At 40.0% G+C, this 21,420-nt stretch overlaps 1 protein-coding gene across 2 annotated transcripts in view; it reads left to right on the top strand.

Moving 5' to 3' along the window:
- Positions 1-1,239: 1,239 nt before the first annotated feature.
- PRPF18 (pre-mRNA processing factor 18) overlaps positions 1,240-21,420 on the top strand; it is a 55,790-nt gene continuing 35,609 nt past the window's right edge. The window contains exons 1-4 of one of the 2 annotated variants that reach the window (XM_070381931.1): positions 1,240-1,453; positions 17,884-17,961; positions 18,077-18,103; positions 20,625-20,729. In XM_070381931.1, coding sequence (XP_070238032.1) covers positions 1,388-1,453; positions 17,884-17,961; positions 18,077-18,103; positions 20,625-20,729 — 276 coding nt within the window. In that variant the 5' untranslated portion in view covers positions 1,240-1,387. The remainder of the gene's footprint in view (positions 1,454-17,883; positions 17,962-18,076; positions 18,104-20,624; positions 20,730-21,420) is intronic. The other variant, XM_005894841.3, reaches the window with a different exon arrangement.

Below are 21,420 nucleotides of genomic sequence, written 5' to 3'. Positions count from 1 at the left end.
AGCAACAGTTAGAACTGGACATGGAACCACAGACTGGTTCCAAATAGGAAAAGGAGTACATCAAGGCTGTATATTGTCACCGTGCTTATTTAACTTCTATGCAGAGTACATCATGAGAAATGCTGGGCTGGAAGAAGCACAAGCTGGAATCAAGATTGCCGGGAGAAATATCAATAACCTCAGATATGCAGATGACACCATCCTTATGGCAGAAAGTGAAGAGGAACTAAAAAGTCTCTTGATAAAAGTGAATAAAGCTGAGAGCCAAAGAATTGATGCTTTTGAATTGTGGTGTTGGAGAAGGCTCTTGAGAGTCCCCTGGACTTTTAAACATTAAACATTAAATCCAACCAGTCCATTCTAAAGGAGATCAGTTCTGGGTGTTCATTGGAAGGACTGATACTAAAGCTGAAGCTCCAATACTTTGGCTACCTCATGTGAAGAGTTGACTCATTGGAAAAGACTCTGATGCTGGGAAGGATTGGGGGCAGGAGGAGAAGGGGACAACAGAGGATGAGATGGCTGGACGGCATCACCGACTCGATGGATGTGAGTTTGAGTGAACTCCGGGAGTTGGTGATGGACAGGGAGGCCTGGCGTGCTGCAATTCATTGGGTCGCAAAGAGCCGGACACGACTGAGCGACGGAACTGAACTGAAATGTTCAATTATCACTAAGATATATACGAGCAATCTAGAACTCAGGGAGGAGGGACAAATTTACCTCTGAAATTATGTAAATGAATGTACTGTAATTGTCTAAGTTTACAGGTAGTTTCACCGGCCAGCAACGAACACCTTTTACTCTATACTTATGAGTTAGTATTATTGTTCTGGGTTTTCTCACTTGCGTACATTAATTTTGGCACGCAGGTAGCTTCATGAACTCCAAAGTGAGATTCTTGTGTAGCAGGTAAAGATCTGACTTCAGTAATCATAAATGAAGTGTTCCGCTATGAAGCTTTTGCACCTCAAGTAGCAGGTACAAAAAAAGTATAACCTTTATCTTCTTTTAAAACTGAAGTATAGTTGACATAGGTATATAACTTATTATTTTTTTAATGCAGCATCCATTTAGAAGACTCGTGTTCGTATTTTCCATGTTTGTTCGTATTTCCGCGGAAACTATAGGCACGCTGTCGGAGAGGGCCGCCAGGGGGCGCCGGCCCTCAGCGACTACGTAAATAATAGGAGCCCTGGAGCGCTCTTTCCCCTCCTCTCGCTTACCTCAGCTTCCGCCGGAAGCCGCCCTGTCAGTTGTTGTCCTCCGGTGTTTGGGCTGGTTGTGTGTAAGTAGGTTAGTGGCGGCTGGCTGGGTGAAAAGTCTTGGTCTAGAGAGCTGGAGCGGGAGAAAGAAAACTTGAGACAGCTTCAACCCGGACAGCAAGATGGACGTTCTGAAATCGGAGATCCTCCGGAAGCGGCAGCTGGTGGAGGACAGGAACCTGTTGGTGGTGAGGAGCCTTGGGGTCGTGGGCGTTGGCGACGGAGGAGCTGAGTGCGTCGGGGAGGGCCTGGGGAGAGGGGAAAGGTGCTGAGAGAGTCCTTGCTGGGTGGGGCTCAGCCAGAACCCCGCCGCGGCCCCAGAGAGGCCGCAGCTAGACCCACTGTGCCCTTGGCACTCACTCGGGAGCCTTTGGGATGAAAGTGTGGGAATTGCAGGAAAACCCGAGACTTTGGCAGTTCTCTTTCCCCCAGCTGTCCCTCACACCTATTCCCGTCTGTCGGTATTTTTCGGACCGCCCCACTTCTTCTGGTCGTTCACTTCTGTCGTTGTACGAAGGCTTTGCACTTTATGTGTACTTCCTGTTTTGTCGCACAGGATATTAAAAAGATGTGGTTACGGACCACGACTTAGAAAATTAATAATTTTACAACTTCAAGGAGGTAGTTAAGTGAAACTGCCCCCACTCCATTAGTGCTCAGCATGGACGAATCTGACAGCTGGTACAGTTTAGTGCTATTGTCTTGATGGTTGTGAAGTCTTCAGGAGACTCACTTTTCACTCTCAGTGTCAATGTAACAGAGTGAACGGGCAAATAATACCTGAGTACTGAGAATAGTTTTGACCTCAGAGACCCTCTCAGAGGGTCTTAACGACCCCAGGGGCTCTTGTGGACTACTCCACTCTGAGAACACCTGACTTAAGTATTTGATTAGTGTAAGTTGGGATTGTTAGTTTGGCAGGTGGAGGTTTCATAATCATTGAAACTTTAAAAAATAATAAAGTGGATCTAATTAGAGTGTTATTTAGCAAATGGTGTGGAGCAGAGCTTGTTCATATTTGTAACTTGGTATTTTCATCTCTTAACTGGGGGCCTTTTACCTTTGATGAGTGGTTTCTGGAGTATTTGAAAAAGCTAATTTAGATGTTGGAATGCACAGTGGGTGTTAGAAAGGGCCAGGTGTTGAAATACAAAATATTTTCGGGGAAAATGGAATCAGGAAAAGCTCAGCGCATTCTCAGGGTTTACAACCTGCTTATTTGCATAATCAACCTTTAAACATGATTAATTATAAACACTGATTCTACGTAATTGTTCTTAATTTATCATCATATATAAACTTTTTCTGGTATGTCTTTAATTTTGTAATTTGATAGTTGATTTAATTACTCAGATATCCCTGGCCAGGAGGTAAGATTGATTTCCCAATTAGGGCCAGCAAAGGGACATACATGAGATGGGGATTAAAATACTGAAAGTCATAGTTCCAGTTAGTAATCTGCAAGGCAGTATGCAGAAGGCTTCATATGTGACACCTTGTTTAATTTGTACATCAATTCCATAAAGTTACTTGTTGCTCCCATTCACAGATGAGGAAATGGAAACTAACAGAAGCTAGGTTGATTTACAGATTGACACAGAACTGCACAGCTAGCGAGAGAGAGAGCCTGAATTGGACTCCTCCTCTTCCACTCTAAAGCTTACTCCCTTAACCACTGCAGACAAGCTGTTTATCTTCACCTGTGAACATAGAACTGGTGTTCATAGGGTTAATCTAAGAATTAAATTACTTTAACATACACAATTTGTGTTTTTCAAAGCACCATAGTATGCTTTCTCATTTGAGCTTTACAGCAACTCTGCTTGGTACATAGGGCAGTTAGTATGCTCTTCCCACAGATGATGAAGCTGAGGGTTGCGTGATTTTCTCCTGGCTCTGGGGTGGATCTCAGTCCCCACTGCGTGGGTGAGTTCTCTTGCATAACGTAGGGCAATGTGTGTAGTGAAAGTGAAAGTCGCTCAGTGGAGTCAGACTCTTTGTGACCCCATGGACTCTACAGTCCATGGAATTCTCCAGGCCAGAATACTGGAGTGGGTAGCCTTTCTCTTCTCCAGGGGATCTTTCCCACCCAGAGAATCAAACCCAGGTCTCCTGCATTGCAGGCGGATTCTTTACCAGCTGAGCCACAAGGGAAGCCCAAGAATACTGGAGTGGGTAGCCTATTCCTTGTCCTGCAGATCTTCCTGACCCAGGAATTGAACTGGGATCTGCTGCATTGCAGGTGGATTCTTTACCAACTGAGCTATGGGGGAAGCCCAGACTGGACACTTTTTCTTTTTAATGCCTGGGGAGACCGTCATTTGCTTTGCCGCCGTATAATTTTATACGGAATTGTTTGCTTTATAGCCTTTATCTTTCTGTATCATAGTGTCTGTCAGTAACTTTCAAACTTCCCACCGCCCCAGGCATAGTAAGAATTAAATCTATATTTCAATCTGATATGTATGAAAAAAGTTTCATGCAACATTTCCTATCGTAAGTACATGTGATTCTGTCATACATTTCTTTGTTTTAATCCGTTGTCCTGTTTCATTTTTTAAACAATTTCTGGTCGCGGGTCGGTGAATCCTTTTCACTACCCTTTCTGTAGCTGGGAAACGCCCATTTCTATTGTACTGTTTTTCCAGAAGCACCACCTCCTCTTTGGTCATTTTACAATGTAGTGTTTAATTTCTGCTGTGACTTCTACTGCAAAATTGTTGAGTTATATATGTTCTTCTTCATATTTTTTCCGTTACGGTTTATCATGGGATATTGACTACAGTCCTTTGTGCCATACAGTAGGACCTTGTTTATCCATCCTGTATGGAGCTTGGTGTCCCAGCTTTTTCTTTTTTAAGTTCATCAATTTTAAATTCTGGCAGCATTTAGAATGTGCTGGTCTTCGTTGCTGCGAGGGCTTTTCTGTAGTGCTGTCACGTGGGGTCTGCTCTCTGGTTGTAGTGCTTGGACTTCTCATTTCGGTGGCTTCTCTTGTAGGTCACGGGCTCTAGGTGTGCGGGCTTCAGTAGTTGCGACTTCTGGGCTCTAGAACTTGGGCTCAGTGGGCTCCGTTGCTCCTTGGCATGTGGAATCTTCTGGATCAGGGATCAAACCCATGTCTCCTGCATTGACAGGTCGATTCTTCACCACTGAGCCACCAGGGAAGCCCCTCAGCTTTTTCTTGTTAGTCCAGTAGCTGAATATAGTAAATACTTAGCTTGTGAGCGCCCCTTTTCAGAACTGGAGGAGCTTCTAAAGCGGCCTCCTGTCCCGTGTTCAGTGCTCTGCCAGGTGTAACTACGTGGAGGTAAATTCGGCCTCCCTGTTGCTAGAATGCCAGTGCTTTGGAGCCCTGGTGTTGGTGAACCTTCATTTAACACAAAGCCTCATTCACGTGGAAAGCCAGGCCACTACAGCACTCAGTGGGGCTTAATTAGCAGTTTTATGAGTTGCAGTTTGGAAGATGGACTTTGTGTAGAATTTTAGCTTTGTTTTTTCCAATATTTATTGAATGTTTCCTCTGTGCAAGGTACTACACTGTGCCACAGAGGATTTTTTTTTTTTTAATAATGTTTCATCCTTTACTGTAAGGAACCTACTTTCAGTTTTATAAAGAGAAGCCATCAGTCAATAAATTCCTCACCTTTCTCCTGTGAAAGTGGATGAGGTATTGGCTGTATGTTGGGTCACACCTTCCACTTACATGTTGGAGCCCAACTCTCATCTTTATTAGCGTCATCAGAACCTAAATATCACTTGTCTCCTTTCCTCCTGTGTCTTAATCTCTCTACTGGCTCATCTCTAGCAGCAGTGAAACACACATGATGTGTGTATGAATGTTTCAGTGCTGTATGTATGTTTTAACAAACATATGTAAATTCCTTTTTTTGTTTTTTAAACACAACTGTTATTAAGAATAAAAAAAAAACCCACACAGCTGTCCTTTTTCTTTACAGCCAAGCTTCTTAAATTCTATTTCTCACTTACTCCTTAACCTGATTTCTGCCCTGGCAGTTACACTGAATCCTTCCTAATCAGGGGCCACAGTGACTGCCATGGTTTCTTAACCGCAAGAGCATTTGTACTAGACTGGTCCACCTTCTCCACTCTTCCCTTGGCCTCTTACGCCACAGTGTCCTGCATTTGCGTCTACTTTTCAGGCTACTTATTTCTGATCTCCTTTAGAGGCTTCTCTTTTCTTGTTTTTTTATTGTTTGGTTTTTATCCCTTAAATGTTGGTTTTCCTTAAAGTTTAGGCCTTGGCTACTTCACATTGAAAATTCTCATATATATGCATACATATATGTATGCATATATATTTACTTTTCTTGGCTGGGCTGCGTGACATGTGGGATCTTGGTTCCCTGGCCAGGGTTGAACCCGCACCTCTTGCATTGAAAGCACAGAGTCTTAACCACTGGACCACCAGGGAAGTCCCCCCAAATTCTCTTATTTGAATTTCATATTCCCCTTCAATTTCAGTTACCATCTGTTCTTAAGTGGAGCCTTTGGATGGACTTCAGAGTTCCCATCAGCTCTTTGAAATATTAGAAAAAGTTTCAGTTCAGTTCAGTCACTCAGTCGTGTCCAACTCTTTGTGACCCCATGAACCGCAGCACGACAGGCCTCCCTGTCCATCACCAACTACCAGAGTCCACCCAAACCCATGTCCATCGAGTCCGTGATGCCATCCAGCCATCTCATCCTCTGTCATCCTCTTCGCCTCCTGCCCCCCAATCCCTCCCAGCATCAGAGTCTTTTCAAATGAGTCAGCTCTCCGCATCAGGTGGCCAAAATATTGGAGTTGCAGCTTCAACATCAGTTCTTCCAATGAACATCCAGGACTGATCTCTTTTAGGATGGACTGGGTGGATCTCCTTCCAGTCCAAGGGACTCTCAAGAGTCTTCTCCAACACCACAGTTCAAAAGCATCAATTCTTCTGCGCTCAGCTTTCTTTATAGTGCAACTCTCACATCCATACATGACCACTGGAAAAACCATAGCCTTTACTAGACGGACCTTTGTTGACAAAGTAATGTCTCTGCTTTTTAATATGCTGTCTAGGTTGGTCATAAGTTCCCTTCCATGGAGTAAGCATCTTTTCATTTCATGGCTGCAGTCACCATCGGCAAGGATTTTGGAGCCCCCAAAAATAAAGTCAGCCACTGTTTCCACTGTTTCCCCATCTATTTGCCATGAAGTGATGGGGCCGGATGCCATGATCTTCGTTTTCTGAATGTTGAGCTTTAAGCCAACTTTTTCACTCTCCACTTTCACTTTCATCAAGAGGCTCTTTAGTTCTTCACTTTCTGCCATAAGGGTGGTGTCATCTACATATCTTAGGTTATTGATATTTCTCCCGGCAATCTTGATTCCAGCTTGTGTTTCTTCCAGTCCAGCGTTTCTCATGATGTACTCTGCATATAAGTTAAATAAGCAGGGTGACAATATACAGCCTTGATATACTCCTTTTCCTATTTGGAACCAGTCTGTTGTTCCATGTCCAGTTCTAACTGTTGCTTCCTGACCTGCATACAGATTTCTCAAGAGGCAGATCAGGTGGTCTGGTATTCCCATCTCTTTCAGAATTTTCCACAGTTTGTTGTGATCCACACAGTCAAAGGCTTTGGCATAGTCAATAAAGCAGAAATAGATGTTTTTCTGGAACTCTCTTGCTTTTTCTATGATCCAGCAGATGTTGGCAATTTGATCTCTGGTTCCTCTGCCTTTTCTAAAACCAGCTTGAACATCTGAAAGTTCACAGTTCATGTATTGCTGAAGCCTGGCTAGGAGAATTTTAAGCAGTACTTTACTAGCGTGTGAGATGAGTGCAATTGTGCGGTAGTTTGAGCATTCTTTGGCATTGCCTTTCTTTGGGATTGGAATGAAAACTGACCTTTTCCAGTCCTGTGGCTATTGCTAAGTTTTCCAAATTTGCTGACATATTGAGTGCAGCACTTTCATAACATCATCTTTTAGGATCTGAAATAGCTCAACTGGAATTCCATCACCTCCACTAGCTTTATTCCTAGTGATGCTTCTTAAGGCCCACTTGACTTCGCATTCCAGGATTTCTGGCTCTAGGTCAGTGATCACACCATCGTGATTATCTGGGTCATGAAGATCTTTTTTGCATAGTTCTTCTGTATATTCTTGACACCTCTTCTTCATATCTTCTGCTTCTGTTAGGTCCATGCCATTTCTGGTATGGTATATAAATAAAAAGTTTAGCATGTATGTATATCTGTGACCCCACGTTGCCTCCTCCTGTTGACGATATTATTAAAGGGATCTTTGACTCAAAAAGGTCAAGAACTAGTTCTTTCTGGGCTGGGGAACATCTCTGTGCCCATTAATCCCTAGCCCCAGGCAGCTGTCCCTTCTTCATTTATTTCAGTCCTTCAGCTTGCCTATATTCACACTTTCCCTTCATTCCCACAGCCTTCTATAAAACTCTCTAACACCTTTCTCTCTTTAGCGCTTGGTGAGGGGCCTTTCACAGGTTTTTTGGTACAGTTAGAAAACGGCGTGGAAGGGAATTTGTCATGTTGGTACCGTGTCTTGACATGTCCTGCAAAGAAGTTTTTCCTCAGAACTTCACTGTGAAAGCTTTTAAATGTACAGAACACTCAAAATAATTGTACTGTGAACACCCATATGCCTGCCATCTAGATTTGCATTAAATCTGCGATTAACATTTTAATATATTTGCTTTATTCTTCGACTGTCCATCTGTCCATCATTGTATATCCATTCGTCAATCCATCTAACAGTGCAGAAACTGCTTTTACCTCAGGACAGTAAAACAGGCAGAGCATTTTAGAATAGTGGAAGGCAGCTTTTCCGCACTTTGACAAGAGACACAGGCTAAGTCGTTACCATTTCACCTAAAACAGATGAACCATAAAAAGCTGGGAAACCGCTTGAAATGACCAAAGATGGCTCTTTAGATGAGTGTTTTCCAGCTGCTTACAGGGTCCTGAAGCCAAGGTACTGATCTTGATGCATTTCAGATTAATTCACAGACATTGTTGCACGTTACCTTAAGTATATATAATTGCCAAAATATAATTTGACATGTTTTTCATTGACTAGTGTTCACAGTGTTTGTCTATACATACGAAGAAACACACAAATCGTAAGTGTCCCACTCAGTGGTTTTTGATAAATGCATACGCAGCTGTGTGACCCTGTGTGTATCAAGGTACAGAACATCGTCTTCACTCCACCTTGCAGTCAGCCTCTGCCATCCCCAGAAGCAACTGCTGCTTCGCTTTCTTTCCGCCATCCATTGGCTTTGCCTGCCCTAGAACTTCGCGTAAGTGAGATCATACTGTGGACTCTTATATGACCCACTGTGTTTAATCAGAATAACGTGAATTTTATTCGTGTTGTTGAGTGTGTCAGTTGTTTGTTCCTTTTATTGCTGAGGAGTATTGTATTGCACACATGTCCCGGTCTGTTGATCTGTTACCCTGCGGATGGTCACCTGGGCTGTTTCTAGGGTTTAGCTGTGGACCCTCTTGTGCAAGTCTTTTATTTTTTTGTCACTGATTTGTTTTTGGCTGCGCTGGGTCTTTCTTGCGCTTTTCTCTAGTGGTGGTGCACGGGCTTCTCATTTCAGTGGCTTCTCCTGTGGCAGAGCTCGGGCTCTTGGGTTCGCAGGCTTCAGTAGTTGTGGCACATGGGCTTAGTTGTGCCACGGCCTGTGGGACCTTCCTGGATCAGGAATTGAACCTGTGTCCTCTGCCTTGGCCACTGGAACACCAGGGAAGTCCCTGTGCAAGCCTTATGTTTTCATTTCTCGTAGGAAAATGCCGGGGAGTGCAATTGCTAGGTCATGGTGTTCTTTACGTGTTTGGTTTCGTAGAAAGCCGTTAGAACTTCTCCCAGAGAGGTTAGACTGTGTCACATCTCCACCAGCAAAGTAAGACGGTTCAGATCTCGACATTGGGTCAGCAATTTGTGCTTCAGTCTAACTTTAGCCAATCTGGTGGATGTATTGTAATATCTCATTGTGGTTTTAGTATGCATCTCCCTGAGAATTAATATTAAGTAGGTCTTGTGTGTTTTTCTATTTGTATATCTTTTGTGATGTGGCTTAAAATTACTTGCATATTTTAAAATTGGATTGGTTGGTTTAACCTTAGTAAGTACAAGGAATTCTTTATATATATCATGGATATCACTCCTTTGTCAGTATGTTTTGTGAATTTTCTAGACTGTGGGTTTTCTGTTCATCTTCTTAAAAGTTTTTAATTTTGATGATGTCCAGCTTATCAATTTTTCATGATTAATGTTGAGTGTATCCTATCTGGAAATATAAAATAGCGTAACCTATTGAAAAACAGTTTGGCAGTTTCTTAAAAGTAAAACATAGACCTGCTGAGTGATCGATCTATTCTACTCCTAAGCATTTACTCAAGAGAGTAAGATATTCTCTTTTAATATCTTCTAAAAGCTTTATGGTTTTATCTTTTACAAAAACAAAAATTTTTTGAATCAGTTTTTTGGTATGATGTGAGGCAGGGGTGTGATTTATTGTATTTGGATGTCCATTTGTTCCAGCACCATTTATTGATAATGTTTTTCTTTTCTCTTTGGATGGTTTGGTATCATCAAAAATCAGTAATAGTTTGTGTGGCTCTGTTCTGCTCTGCTCTCTTGTCCTAATCTGTTTGTTGATCTGTATGCCAGTGCCTCACTGTCTTGATTGCTGTTGCCGTTTGGTGAGTTGTAAAGTCAGGCAGTGTAAATGCTAACACTCTGTTTAATTTTGTTTTTTTAATTGAAGTATAGTTGCTATACTTATATAAGTTCCAGGTATACAATAGGGTGATTCACAATTTTAAAGGTTCTGTTCCACTTACAGTTATTATAAAATACTGACTCTGTTCCCTGTGTTGTATAGTATGTCCTTGTAGCTGATACGGGATAGTTTGTACCTCTTACTCCGCTACCCCTATATTGGCCATCCACCCTTTCCGCTGGTAACCACCAGTTTGTCCTCTATTATCTGTGAGATTGCTTTGTCTTTTTTATATTCACTAGTTTGTTGTACTTTTTAGATTCCACATAAATTTGTCTTTCTCTGCCTGTTTCTTTTAGCACATGCCCTCCAAGTCCATCCATGGCGCTGCAGATGGCAAACTTTTGTTCTTTTTTATGACTAGGTAGTATTTCACTGTGTGTTTAAGTACCGCATCTTCTTTATCCACGTGCTTACTGGTGGACACGTAGGCTGCTTCCACTTGTGCTGCTTATTTAAGCAGCCTTATTGAGGTACCCTTGACGCACGGTAAGCTGCACGCATTTAGAGTGCGCAGCTTAGTGAGTTACGCCACGCCTGCGCCAGTGGCGGTGCCACCACAGCGAGGAGCGCGAACATGTCTGCCTCACCCCAGGGTTTCCCTGTGCACCTTGTGAGCCTGCTTTCTTCCCCTTCCCTGGGCTCTACCACCCTTCCACAGACTACTGTGGGTCTGCCTTCTGTTACTTAGATTGCACTTTCTAGGGTTTTATGCAGAGTTGTTTAATACAAACTCTTTCATCTGCTTTCTTTCAGTCTAATTTTGAGATTCATTCATGCATTTGTATGAGGATTTAATTATTTTTGTTACTGAACAGTCTTCTACCATTGTATGGATATACCCCCAATTTGTTTATTCATTAGCCTGTTGATAGACATTTGAGTTGTTTCCATTTTTTGGCTATCATGATAAAGCTGCTGTGAACATTAGTGTACAGGTTTCTGTTTGGACATATACTTTGATTTCTCTTGAATAAATGCCTGGGAGTGAAATGGTTGGATAATACAGTAAGTGTATGTTTAACTTCTTCATTAAGGAGCCTGTGTAAGATTGGCATTTATTTCTTACATGTATTTTTGTCTAATTTTATATATAGTGATATGAAAAAAGGGAAAGTCGTTCAGTCATGTCCAACTCTTTGTGACCCCGTAGACTGTAGAGTCCATGGAATTCTCCAGGCCAGAATACTGGAGCAGGTAGCCTTCCCTTTCTCCAGGGGTCTTCCCAACCCAGGGATTGAACCCAGATCTTCTGCTTTGCAGGTGGATTCTTTACCAGCTGAGCCACAAGGGAAGCCCAAGTATACTGGAGTGGGTAGCCTATCTCTTCTCCAGCGAATCTTCCTGACCCAGGAATTGAACTGGGGTCTCCTGCATTGCAGGTGGATGCTTTACCAACTGAGCTACCAGGGAAGCCCCCATATGGTGATACAAATATATATAATTATGAAGTACATAGAATTCACCTGTGCAAGGTAAATTTTGGTATAGTTTTCTACTTTGGATGGCATCATTGAGAAAATATATTGCCTAGCTAACAGGATCCCTTGACAGTTTATAGTTCTTACACTTTGAAAAGTATTATATCTCTTTAAATTCTGTTTGGGTGCCCAACCATTGGGTTTGTTACTCCATACTCTTTACGGCTTATTTCCATTCTTCAGCAGGAAACTGACCCTGTCACATGGTTCGTGATTTCTCACGTTCTGCTTTGGGTGTTCAGGCTGTGTATTTGTTAGCTCTCCAGTGTCTTTTTGTAGAACTCTTATGATGTTTGTGTTTGATGTTCATTTTTGTAAACACTAAAAATCTTAATCTGATGGAAGGAATGATGATTCTAATTAATGCAACAGTCATGTTGCATTTGGTTTTTAGTTTTGACTCTTCTTCATTAGTGTGGGCTGGAGGTTCAGGTGATGTGGTAGAAAGATTTGTTCTCTTTAGGCCTGGGAATCTCAGGTTTATAATCCAGACAGTACAACTTGGACAAAGCCCAAGAATAGCATGTGTGAAGCACCATGCAGGAATGAGGCTCTGTCTTTAAAAGAAGTGCTTTTTATGTATACCCTCTTCAACTTGTTTTTAAAATCTGCTGGAGTGAGAGGTCCAAATGGAGAGTTCAGATGCTTTAGGAGGGAACACACATTTACCTTCAGTTCACATGCTGTCTTAAAATCGCTACCAGCCGCTTTCAGGATTGTGTTTGTAGGGCTGTGTTGTATATTCTGTCATTGAGTCAGCAAACGTAGAGTTCAAAGATTTGGAATATAGCTAGAAAGGAAACTAACTTCGTAAAAGGAGTTAACAAGTCCTGAAGTTCACAGGGGCTCCGTTGCAGAGGGCTCTTTAAGTTTGGGCAAGGTCTCTATCCTGCCGAGTTACCTATGAAGGGGGATGTGTTACTAATCTCAGGTTGTAAAATACTGCAGTGTCACTTGTGTCGTGAACGTAGCTCTCCTAAGTTCGTTTGGTGTTCAGTGTGCCTTAGAAAATGTTTTAAATAGAAATCACTGCTTGACTTCCTTTCCTTACAAACTGCTGTTTTGTTTCTAAACAAAAAGTGTGCAGGATGATAGTGAAACCTGGCAGGGAACCTTTTGTTTTGGACGACCTTCTTTTGCCCTGAAGTGAAGGGTCGCATAGTACGAAGAAAAACACCTACATTTTTCCCAATATAACTTTTTAAAATGAGAAGCAAACTAGTTTTCAAAAATTAAATTTATTGTTAATAGATAACGCATTCAAATGATTCAAAATTCAAAACATACTAATGGGTGAGCAGTAAAAAGTTTCCTTCTTACCCATGTGCCCCAACAGTTCACCTCCTCCAAAGCAGCCAACATTGTCAGCTTTGGGGTCTCCTGTAGTTATTACATGCTTTAGAAGCAAATGTGAAGAAGCAAAGGTGTGTCTTTTCTCCTTTTTAAATAAAGATGGCAGCATACTAGATTCATTCTTCTGCACTTGCTTTTTTCATTTATAAAAGTATAGAAATGACTTAATTAAAAAAAGAAAAACCTCCTTTAACAGAAATTGACAAAATCCTGAAATTGAAACAATAAAGGAAGGAACTATAGGAACCAATGTGGAAGTTACTGGAAAAAAGGAAATAATAAATACAATAATTAGGGCAAATAATGCATTCAGTTTAGTTCAGTCGCTCAGTCATGTCTGACTCTTTGCGACCCCATGAATCACAGCACGCCAGGCCTCCCTGTCCATCACCATCTCCCGGAGTTCACTCAAACTCACGTCCATCGAGTCGGTGATGCCATCCAGCCATCTCATCCTCTGTCATCCTCTTCTCCTCTTGCCCCCAATCCCTCCCAGCATCAGAGTCTTTTCCAATGAGTCAGCTCTTCGCATGGGGTGGCCAAAGTACTGGACTTTAAGCTTTAGCATCATTCCTTCCAAAGAACACCCAGGGCTGATCTCCTTTAGAATGGACTGGTTGGATCTCCTTGCAGTACAAGGGACTCTCAAGAGTCTTCTCCAACACCACAGTTCAAAAGCATCAATTCTTCGGTGCTCAGCTTTCTTTATAGTCCAACTCTCACATCCATACATGACTACTGGAAAAAGTTCCTTGGACTGCAAGGAGATCCAACCAGTCCATCCTAAAGTAGATCAGTCTTGGGTATTCATTGGAAGGACTGATGTTGAAGCTGGAACTCCAATACTTTGGCCACCTGATGCAAAGAGCTGACTCGTTGGAAAAGACCCTGATTCTGGGAAAGATTGAGGGCAGGAGGAGAAAGGGACGACAGAGGATGAGATGATTGGATGGCATCACCAACTCAATGGACATGGGTTTGGGTGGATTCCGGGAGTTGGTGATGGACGGTGAGTCCTGGCGTGCTGCAGTTCATGGGGTCGCAAAGAGTCTGACACGACTGAGCAACTGAACTGACTAGACAGACCTTTGTTGGCAAAGTAATGTCTCTGCTTTTTAATATGCTGTCTAGGTTGGTCATAACTTTTCTTCCAAGGAGGAAGTGTCTTTTAATTTCATGGCTTCAGTCACCATCTGCAGTGATTTTGGAGCCCCCCAAAATAAAGTCTGCCACTGTTTCCACTGTTTCCATCTATTTGCCATGAAGTGATGGGGCCGGATGCCGTGATCTTAGTTTTCTGAATGTTGAGCTTTAAGCCAACTTTTTCACTCTCCTCTTTCACTTTTATCAAGAGGCTTTTGAGTTCCTCTTCACTTTCTGCCATAAGGGTGGTGTCATCTGCATATCTGAGGTTATTAATATTTCTCCCTGCAATCTTGATTCCAGCTTGTGCTTCATCCAGCCCAGCGTTTTTATGGTGTACTCTGCATATAAGTTAAATTAGTAGGGTGACAATATACAGGCTTGATGTACTCCTTTTCCTATTTGGAGCCAGTCTGTTGGTTAGCTGAGAGTTAGTTCTGACCTGTATCAGTGGACCTTTTGGATATTAAAGTCTGTTGATTTGGTCTGTTCTAGACCTATTGTATTCTGGTCTGTTCTGCTCCTAAATCTTTTGCCTGTGCATGGTTTTATAACATCTTGCCTTTGTGACATCATGAGTTTCTCAGCTATGCTGAATTATGCTGATCTTCTAAATGTTGATTTTTCCATTAGACAGTATTGTAACAGTCACATTTGTTAATATCACCACTGATTTCATCAGTGGAGCCTTTATGTGTCAGGAAGCCAGCAAGTTCACAGTGAGGGATACCACTTTTCTACCATTCTCATTTTCCCTTGACAGGTGGAATTTTATCATAGACAACAAATACTGTCATTGTTTTCCTTTAGGTGACAAGATTGCTTTGTTCAGTTTTGAGAAAATGTTTGCCAAAAATGCAAGTCTGAATAATCAACCAGTTGCACAGGTGTTTTTCTTTGAGAGGGCTCTCCTACTTCATTATGTAGTAGAAGTGCTTCATATGTTTCATTTCCTTTCATTTCATCATACCAAATATTAAAGGGGCACGTAGTTAAGGGTTAAGATTTAGTAAAATTGTTCTTTATCAAAACATTCAGAGAAACTGGCCTTTTTATTTTCTGGCAAGAGCATGGTAGTGAGTACAAGTGACTACTATACATCAACAGTGTTTATACCAAGGTTCTAGTAGTTTTCTTCACCATTGCTTCTGTACCATCAGTGCAGATCTGAGCATAATAAAAAGGGCAGTGGGGTGGCACACATAATGTCTTAGTATTGGGTTGGCCAAAAAAATTTGTTCAGTTAGTGAATGTGTTTTTTAATAAAGTTCTTGGTGAAAATGAAAAGTGTCTTTTATTTTTATGTAAAATTGGATGAACTTTCATAACACTGTCCTACTTCATTAGCAGTAACCATAATAATACCTCAATAATACCTCCACACAGGTATTTAGCACCTCATAGTTCCACAGCTCACTCAGGCAGTGATCATCAGTGATGCTGTGCTCTGACAAGGAAGCTTAATGGTGAGCAATGGAAAGATCAGGTTCCCACACCTGAACGCACTGCTCAAGCCTGGCCCCAGTAAAGCATCAAGGAAGTACACAGCAAACCACTGTATTATGTGTTAAAATTCAGCTCAGTGCTATGAAAATGAATTTGACCTGTGCAGTCTCTGGAAGGGTCTTAGGGACCCCCAGAAGTCTACATTTTGGGAATGGATGTTTTAGGTTGAAGGTTTTGCTAGGTATGTTCACTGGAATTGAGACATGGTAGTAAAAGATTCCATAGTTAAAGGTTGGACCATGGTCCGTGGCCTGGGGAGTCCTGTTACTTTCTTTGTACATACCAGCTCTTTCTGAGAGGCCACCAGTCCATGTTGTCAATTCATTTATTTCAAATATGACCAGTATGTTCTATTATACATAGTCAAAAGGAACAGTTTGCGATGCTGAAATGCCTTTTGGGCGTGAGAAACTGTAACATGGAATACTGGATCAGCACAAAGGATTTAAGGACCAGAGGTCTTAGTCCTGTCTCTGTTATTCATGAGGCTTATTGAGTTCTGGGAATGTCACCTGACCTTTCTAATTCTCAGGTTTCACACCTCTCCAGTGGGATTAATTTTATTTGCATCCACCTTTTCCAGAGTAGTTTTGATGTTCAGATGATGCCATCAGTTTCTTACACTGGGTAACGTCTTCCTCTTTATATCTATAAAGTTGTGCTTGGGGTGCATGAGATAAGTCAGTAAATATTTATTGAGTTAATGAATGAACTTTGAAAAACCTGTTAATTTTAAGCTGTTTTTAATATATACACAAATAGTTCATTGTATAATGAACTATCTACCTTCCCCCTAACACATGTAACTCTAGAAAATAAGAATATATCTTTATAGAACTAAGATCACACTCAACAAAATTAAAATTGGGTCCTTAATACCATGAAATACTCTTCTCACATTCAACTATCCCCAGTTGAATTAAAATAGAAACATACATATGTTTTTACAGTTGGTTTGTTCAAATCAAGTCCACACAAAAATCCACTCATTGCATTTATTATGACTCTTGGTTTCTTTTAGTGAAAACATTTTCTTTTCCCTCAGGTCCCCCACTTTTTAAATTCGTCAACTTGTTGGAGAAACTGGGGCTAGTTTTATGAAATGTGTTAGTGTTTGATTGCTTTCCTGTGGTGTTTGAACTTTTTCCTGTCTTCTTTATGTTTCTGGGAAGTTGTATGATAAGAGACTGATTTAGATTTTGGGGGAGGACATATTTAAGTGGTTTGCTGTGTACCTCCTAGATGTTTTACTGGTGCCAGGCTTGAGCAGTGGGTTCAAGTGTGGCAACGTGATCTTTCCATTGTTCACCATCAAACTTCCTTGTCAGGGTATAGCATTATTGATGATCACTGCTTGAGTGAGCTTTGGAACTATGAGGGGCTAAATATATGTGTGGAGGTATTATTGAGGTATTGTTATGGTATCTTTATTTGAATTAAGTCATCAGTGAAATAGTATCTAAGAGGCAGAACTGCAGATAATAACAAGCCTGCAAATGAGGAACTGTATTTTTTACATTATAACTGACATAAAATATGGCTTTCAGGTGTTCAACATAGTGATTTGATAGTTTTATACATTATGAAATGATCCAAGGGACTCCATTTTTAACAGGATAATTTTATGTATAGCATGGAAAGAGCTAACCTTTTTTCCCCTGCCACAGTAGGTTGAGTTTGTCTCTTAACATCATGTCATATTAAAACCAAATACCTTTGAACCATCTTTTTACTAGAGAAGCTCTCCAAAACCATCCTATGTCCACATTATTTTTAAAAATTGGTTAATACAAGTACAGTTAACTGATCATTATAATAAGATTGCAGATGACAAAAAAGGATGTGGACACATCCTTGGAGGTCTGTTGATAATGAGATTTAAAATGTCAGCTGAAGCTACCATAATTTTTGTTTGATTGGGTCTGTTAGGAGAAAAGAATTAAAGGATCACATTTTATGTGGTTCACAATTAATCCATTTGTAGAAATTGAACTAAAACACCAAGAAATTAAATCAAAACAATGTTAACATTTGGTAAATGGGGTTGGTTCCTTCTCTGTGCTGTTGGATGATGTCTGTTAAAATGATGCTGCAAGAGAAATGTCTTCATGTTTAGACCAGGGTGGACAGGTGGTGTGTTCAGGAAATCACTATAATCTCTGTGGGACCTAAAAAACTTTATAGTTCTTGAAAAACTTTCAAGGTTGTTGATCAAGAGACATGAAATTTGAACTTCTTTCTTCAGTAGGAAGAAACTTACTTGTATCTTCAATAGGAAAGTTAAAACTTTTGTTATTATTAACTTACTTCTTTCTTCAATAGGAAAATAAAAAATATTTCAAGCGTAGTGAACTTGCAAAAAAAGAAGAGGAAGCATATTTTGAAAGATGTGGCTACAAGGTATGAATGCCTGCTTTTATGTTAAATTATATATTTCTGAGTTTAAATTTATATAGCCGTTGTTAAAGTAACAAAACAATTGATCTTTGTTCAATTTATCAATGTTATACATTAGCCTATAAATGAGAAGCCATCTGGAGAGGTATGATTTTGTTTTTCTTTTTTTTTTTCTTTTATCTTGAATTCAGGAAAATACATGCATGACCTTTGGCTTGGAATGGTTTGGCTTTTTGTGGACAGCATGAAGTGGCTTGAGATCAAAGCTTGAATTTTTTTCCTTTTAATTAAGTCCTGGATCTGATACTACCTCATTTTCATCACTACCACCACTCCTTTCCCCACCTCTCCCAATAAAAGTCCATTTGTAAAGGGTTGAAAACATTTTATTCATTCAGCAGCAGTGGTATCAGCAGTGGTATTTCCCCTGCTTTCTCCTGAATATTTTAAGCCATTGTTTTATGTTTGCAATGTGAATAATCCCTTTTGGCCCTCAGTACCTCTGCCTGAGATATAGCCATTTTATATGATAAGGTATCACATTTCAAACACTGCTCACCCTACTGGATAGAAAATGTGATCTTGAAATATTAGAAATAAATGAGGTTTCTAGAAAACTTTGAATACTTTAGAAACATGACTAAAATTATCTTTGAGATTACCTAGTTAATAATGTATTGGGGTTTTTATTGGGAGGGGTTAAAGGTTACAAGGTGAAGTTGTGTTTAATTTATTTTAAAAGATGACTGTATCTAGTCTAATTTTTTAAACAAAGTTCAGAGGTTCTATTGAAATACTTTTGACAAATCATAAATTTGAAATCGACTCTTTGCTTGTGAAACATTGATTATACAATAATACTCTTGTGCATGTAATGGGGAAAGTTCTGGAAATTAATTTTATCTGGCATAGCATTTCTAGAAGAAAGCATGAAGAATGCAAATGGTATGTATATGGATTTGCTTTCATTTTGTACTTTTGGGAGAGGGTAGGTTTTAAAACTGTAGTTGTATTTCTGATAGGTTTCTAAAATTTGAAAGTTTATATTGGTATTTTGATACTTCTCTTAAGTATGTCTATTTCATTTGCTTCTAGTGTAGGGAATTAAAATATGTTTTAAAACCATCTAAATGTCGAATAGTCAGAAAGGTTTCCCATTATTTGCTTGCCTAGCGTTGTCTAACTCACACTTAAAGTAAAATAAGAATCACTTACCTTTGGTTTAGTCCACTGACTCGGCTGCTTTCCCATATCCTTAGATTTGAACCTTTTTAACTTTTTGATAAGGTAGGAAAATAAACAGTGACAGTTTTCCTTAGTTTAGATTGCTCTTGCTAAAACAGCAGTTCTTTCTTGCCAGTATAGAGGAAAGCACTGAAGCAAAGTCATTGCTGTAAAGATACCGCTTGTAACGTTGAGTCCAGCTGACAGAATGTCTTAGGTCTTTTCCTTAAGGCTACTCACTGCCATTTTATAATTGAAAATGCTTTCCATCCTGAGATTTTGGGAGAAATACCTGTTTTTATGCTTAAAAAGAAAGCACAGGGTTTTCTTTCTGAAGCATATTTAATGGTTCCTTGTTGGTAGTAGTGAAAATATAGCATGTTGCTTTTATTCTCTTATAAAACTAGTTACTGTTTATTGAGACTTGATGCTGATTTGGTTTGTGAAAATGGCGAAAGTTTGGTTTTTTACTTACATTTTCTGTTATCACTATTAACACTGATTAATATAACCTTTAACCTAAAGTGTGGAATCATCAAGTATAAAATTGTAACCATACAGCCTTTCTTAACTGAATGGTTTCCCTTAATGTTGATCTTCTTTGATTTTTTTTGGATCTTCTTTTGACATATTAGATTTGTCTTAGGGTCAACTGGAAAACCACATTTCGGTATCTTTTTACAGACCAAGCAGTGGGACTTATAAACTGCTGAACTCAGTTTTCCTAAACTGTGACTTGGGAAGCTGACTCAAGAAAATGTTAGATTTTTTTCCCTGCAGGTTCATATGAACAACAGTATTCAGTCTCATCTCTGTGTGCTATGAGTAGAGAGTGGCTGGTTTTCATTATTTTCCTTCGTGGCTCAGTTCACGGGCAAGTTCGGTGGAGCATTGGGAAATTTTTTTACACATCCAGCGATGATTCCTGTGCGCTTGGAATATACCTTTCAAAAATCAGGATAGGAAAGAGCTGACACTTGAGGCTTCACAGGTTTTTGTTATCAAGCAGTTCTTTTTTCTTTGGTCTTCATTTTAAATCTAGAGCAAGGATCAAATAACCCTGTAAGATGATTTTCTCAAAGAGGAGAAGCAAGCTGATTGTTTCCAAGAAGAAAGTAAAAATCTTGGAGTCTAGGGAGAAAATGAGTCTAGGTTTCAACCTCTAAGTTTTTGATTGCGGAAACCATTTTATTAATAACTTCTGTCGCGCTTCTGTAGCAAGAATGCTTCCAGGGTGCATGCTGTCTCCTCCGGTGTCCCTGTGCTCCCGCAAGCATGTACGTCAGTTATGAGCTGTTTGCTCAGAGGAACACTTAGAAAACCTTCAATATGTAAAACATGTTTCGTTTTGATAGATACCTAATGTATAGAATGGTACATGTTAAAATAAACCATATTGTATTTTAAAAGGAGAATTTCATTTCTTTTGGCTATTGATGTAGATACAGCCAAAAGATGAGGACCAGAAACCATTAACTTCATCGAATCCAGTATTAGAACTTGAACTGGCAGAGGAAAAATTACCCATGACTCTTTCTAGGCAAGAGGTAAGTTTATATATGAGTGCTTTGTTTAAAAAAAAAAAAAAAGAATCTCCACAGGATTGCATTTATCTCTAGTTCTAGTAACTTTTATGTCATCATTTCCCATATAAAATGACTTACCTGACCAGCACAGTATTTTAGTTTAGTTTTCTTTATGAGGTTCTAAATTTCTGCTTTTCTTGATACTGTTGTCTTAAATAGTTTAAAGGATATCTCATGTCTTAAATTTTTTAAAGAATATATCCTTCTAAACTTTAAAAACTAAACACATTCTAAATAAGTATAATTAAATGCATGTATTTGAAATAATTATATTTAATTTGTCAAAGTTATTTAAAATAATATCATTTATGTATTAAGAGAAAGTAAGTTACAAAACAGTAACTTTTTTTGTTGTTGTTCAGTTACTAAGTCTGTGCCCAACTCTTTGCAACCCCATGGTCTGTATCCCGCCAGGCTTCTCTGTCCTCCACTGTCTCCCAAGTTTGCTCAAATTCATATCTTTTGAGTCGGTGATGCTATCAAACCATCTCATCCTCTGCTGCCCTCTTCTCCTTTTGTCTTCAATCTTTCCCAGCATCAGCATCTTTTCCAGTGAGTTGGCTCTTCACATCAGGTGGCCAAAGTATTGGAGCTTCAGCTTCAGCATCAGTCCTTCCAATGAATATTCAGGGTTGATTTCCTTTTACTTTCT

The sequence above is a fragment of the Bos mutus genome, chromosome 13 (genome assembly GCF_027580195.1).
Source record: "Bos mutus isolate GX-2022 chromosome 13, NWIPB_WYAK_1.1, whole genome shotgun sequence".
Taxonomy (NCBI): Eukaryota; Metazoa; Chordata; class Mammalia; order Artiodactyla; family Bovidae; genus Bos; species Bos mutus.
The sequence above is the reverse complement of the archived record's forward strand: the minus strand, read 5'-3'. Positions and strand labels throughout refer to the sequence as shown.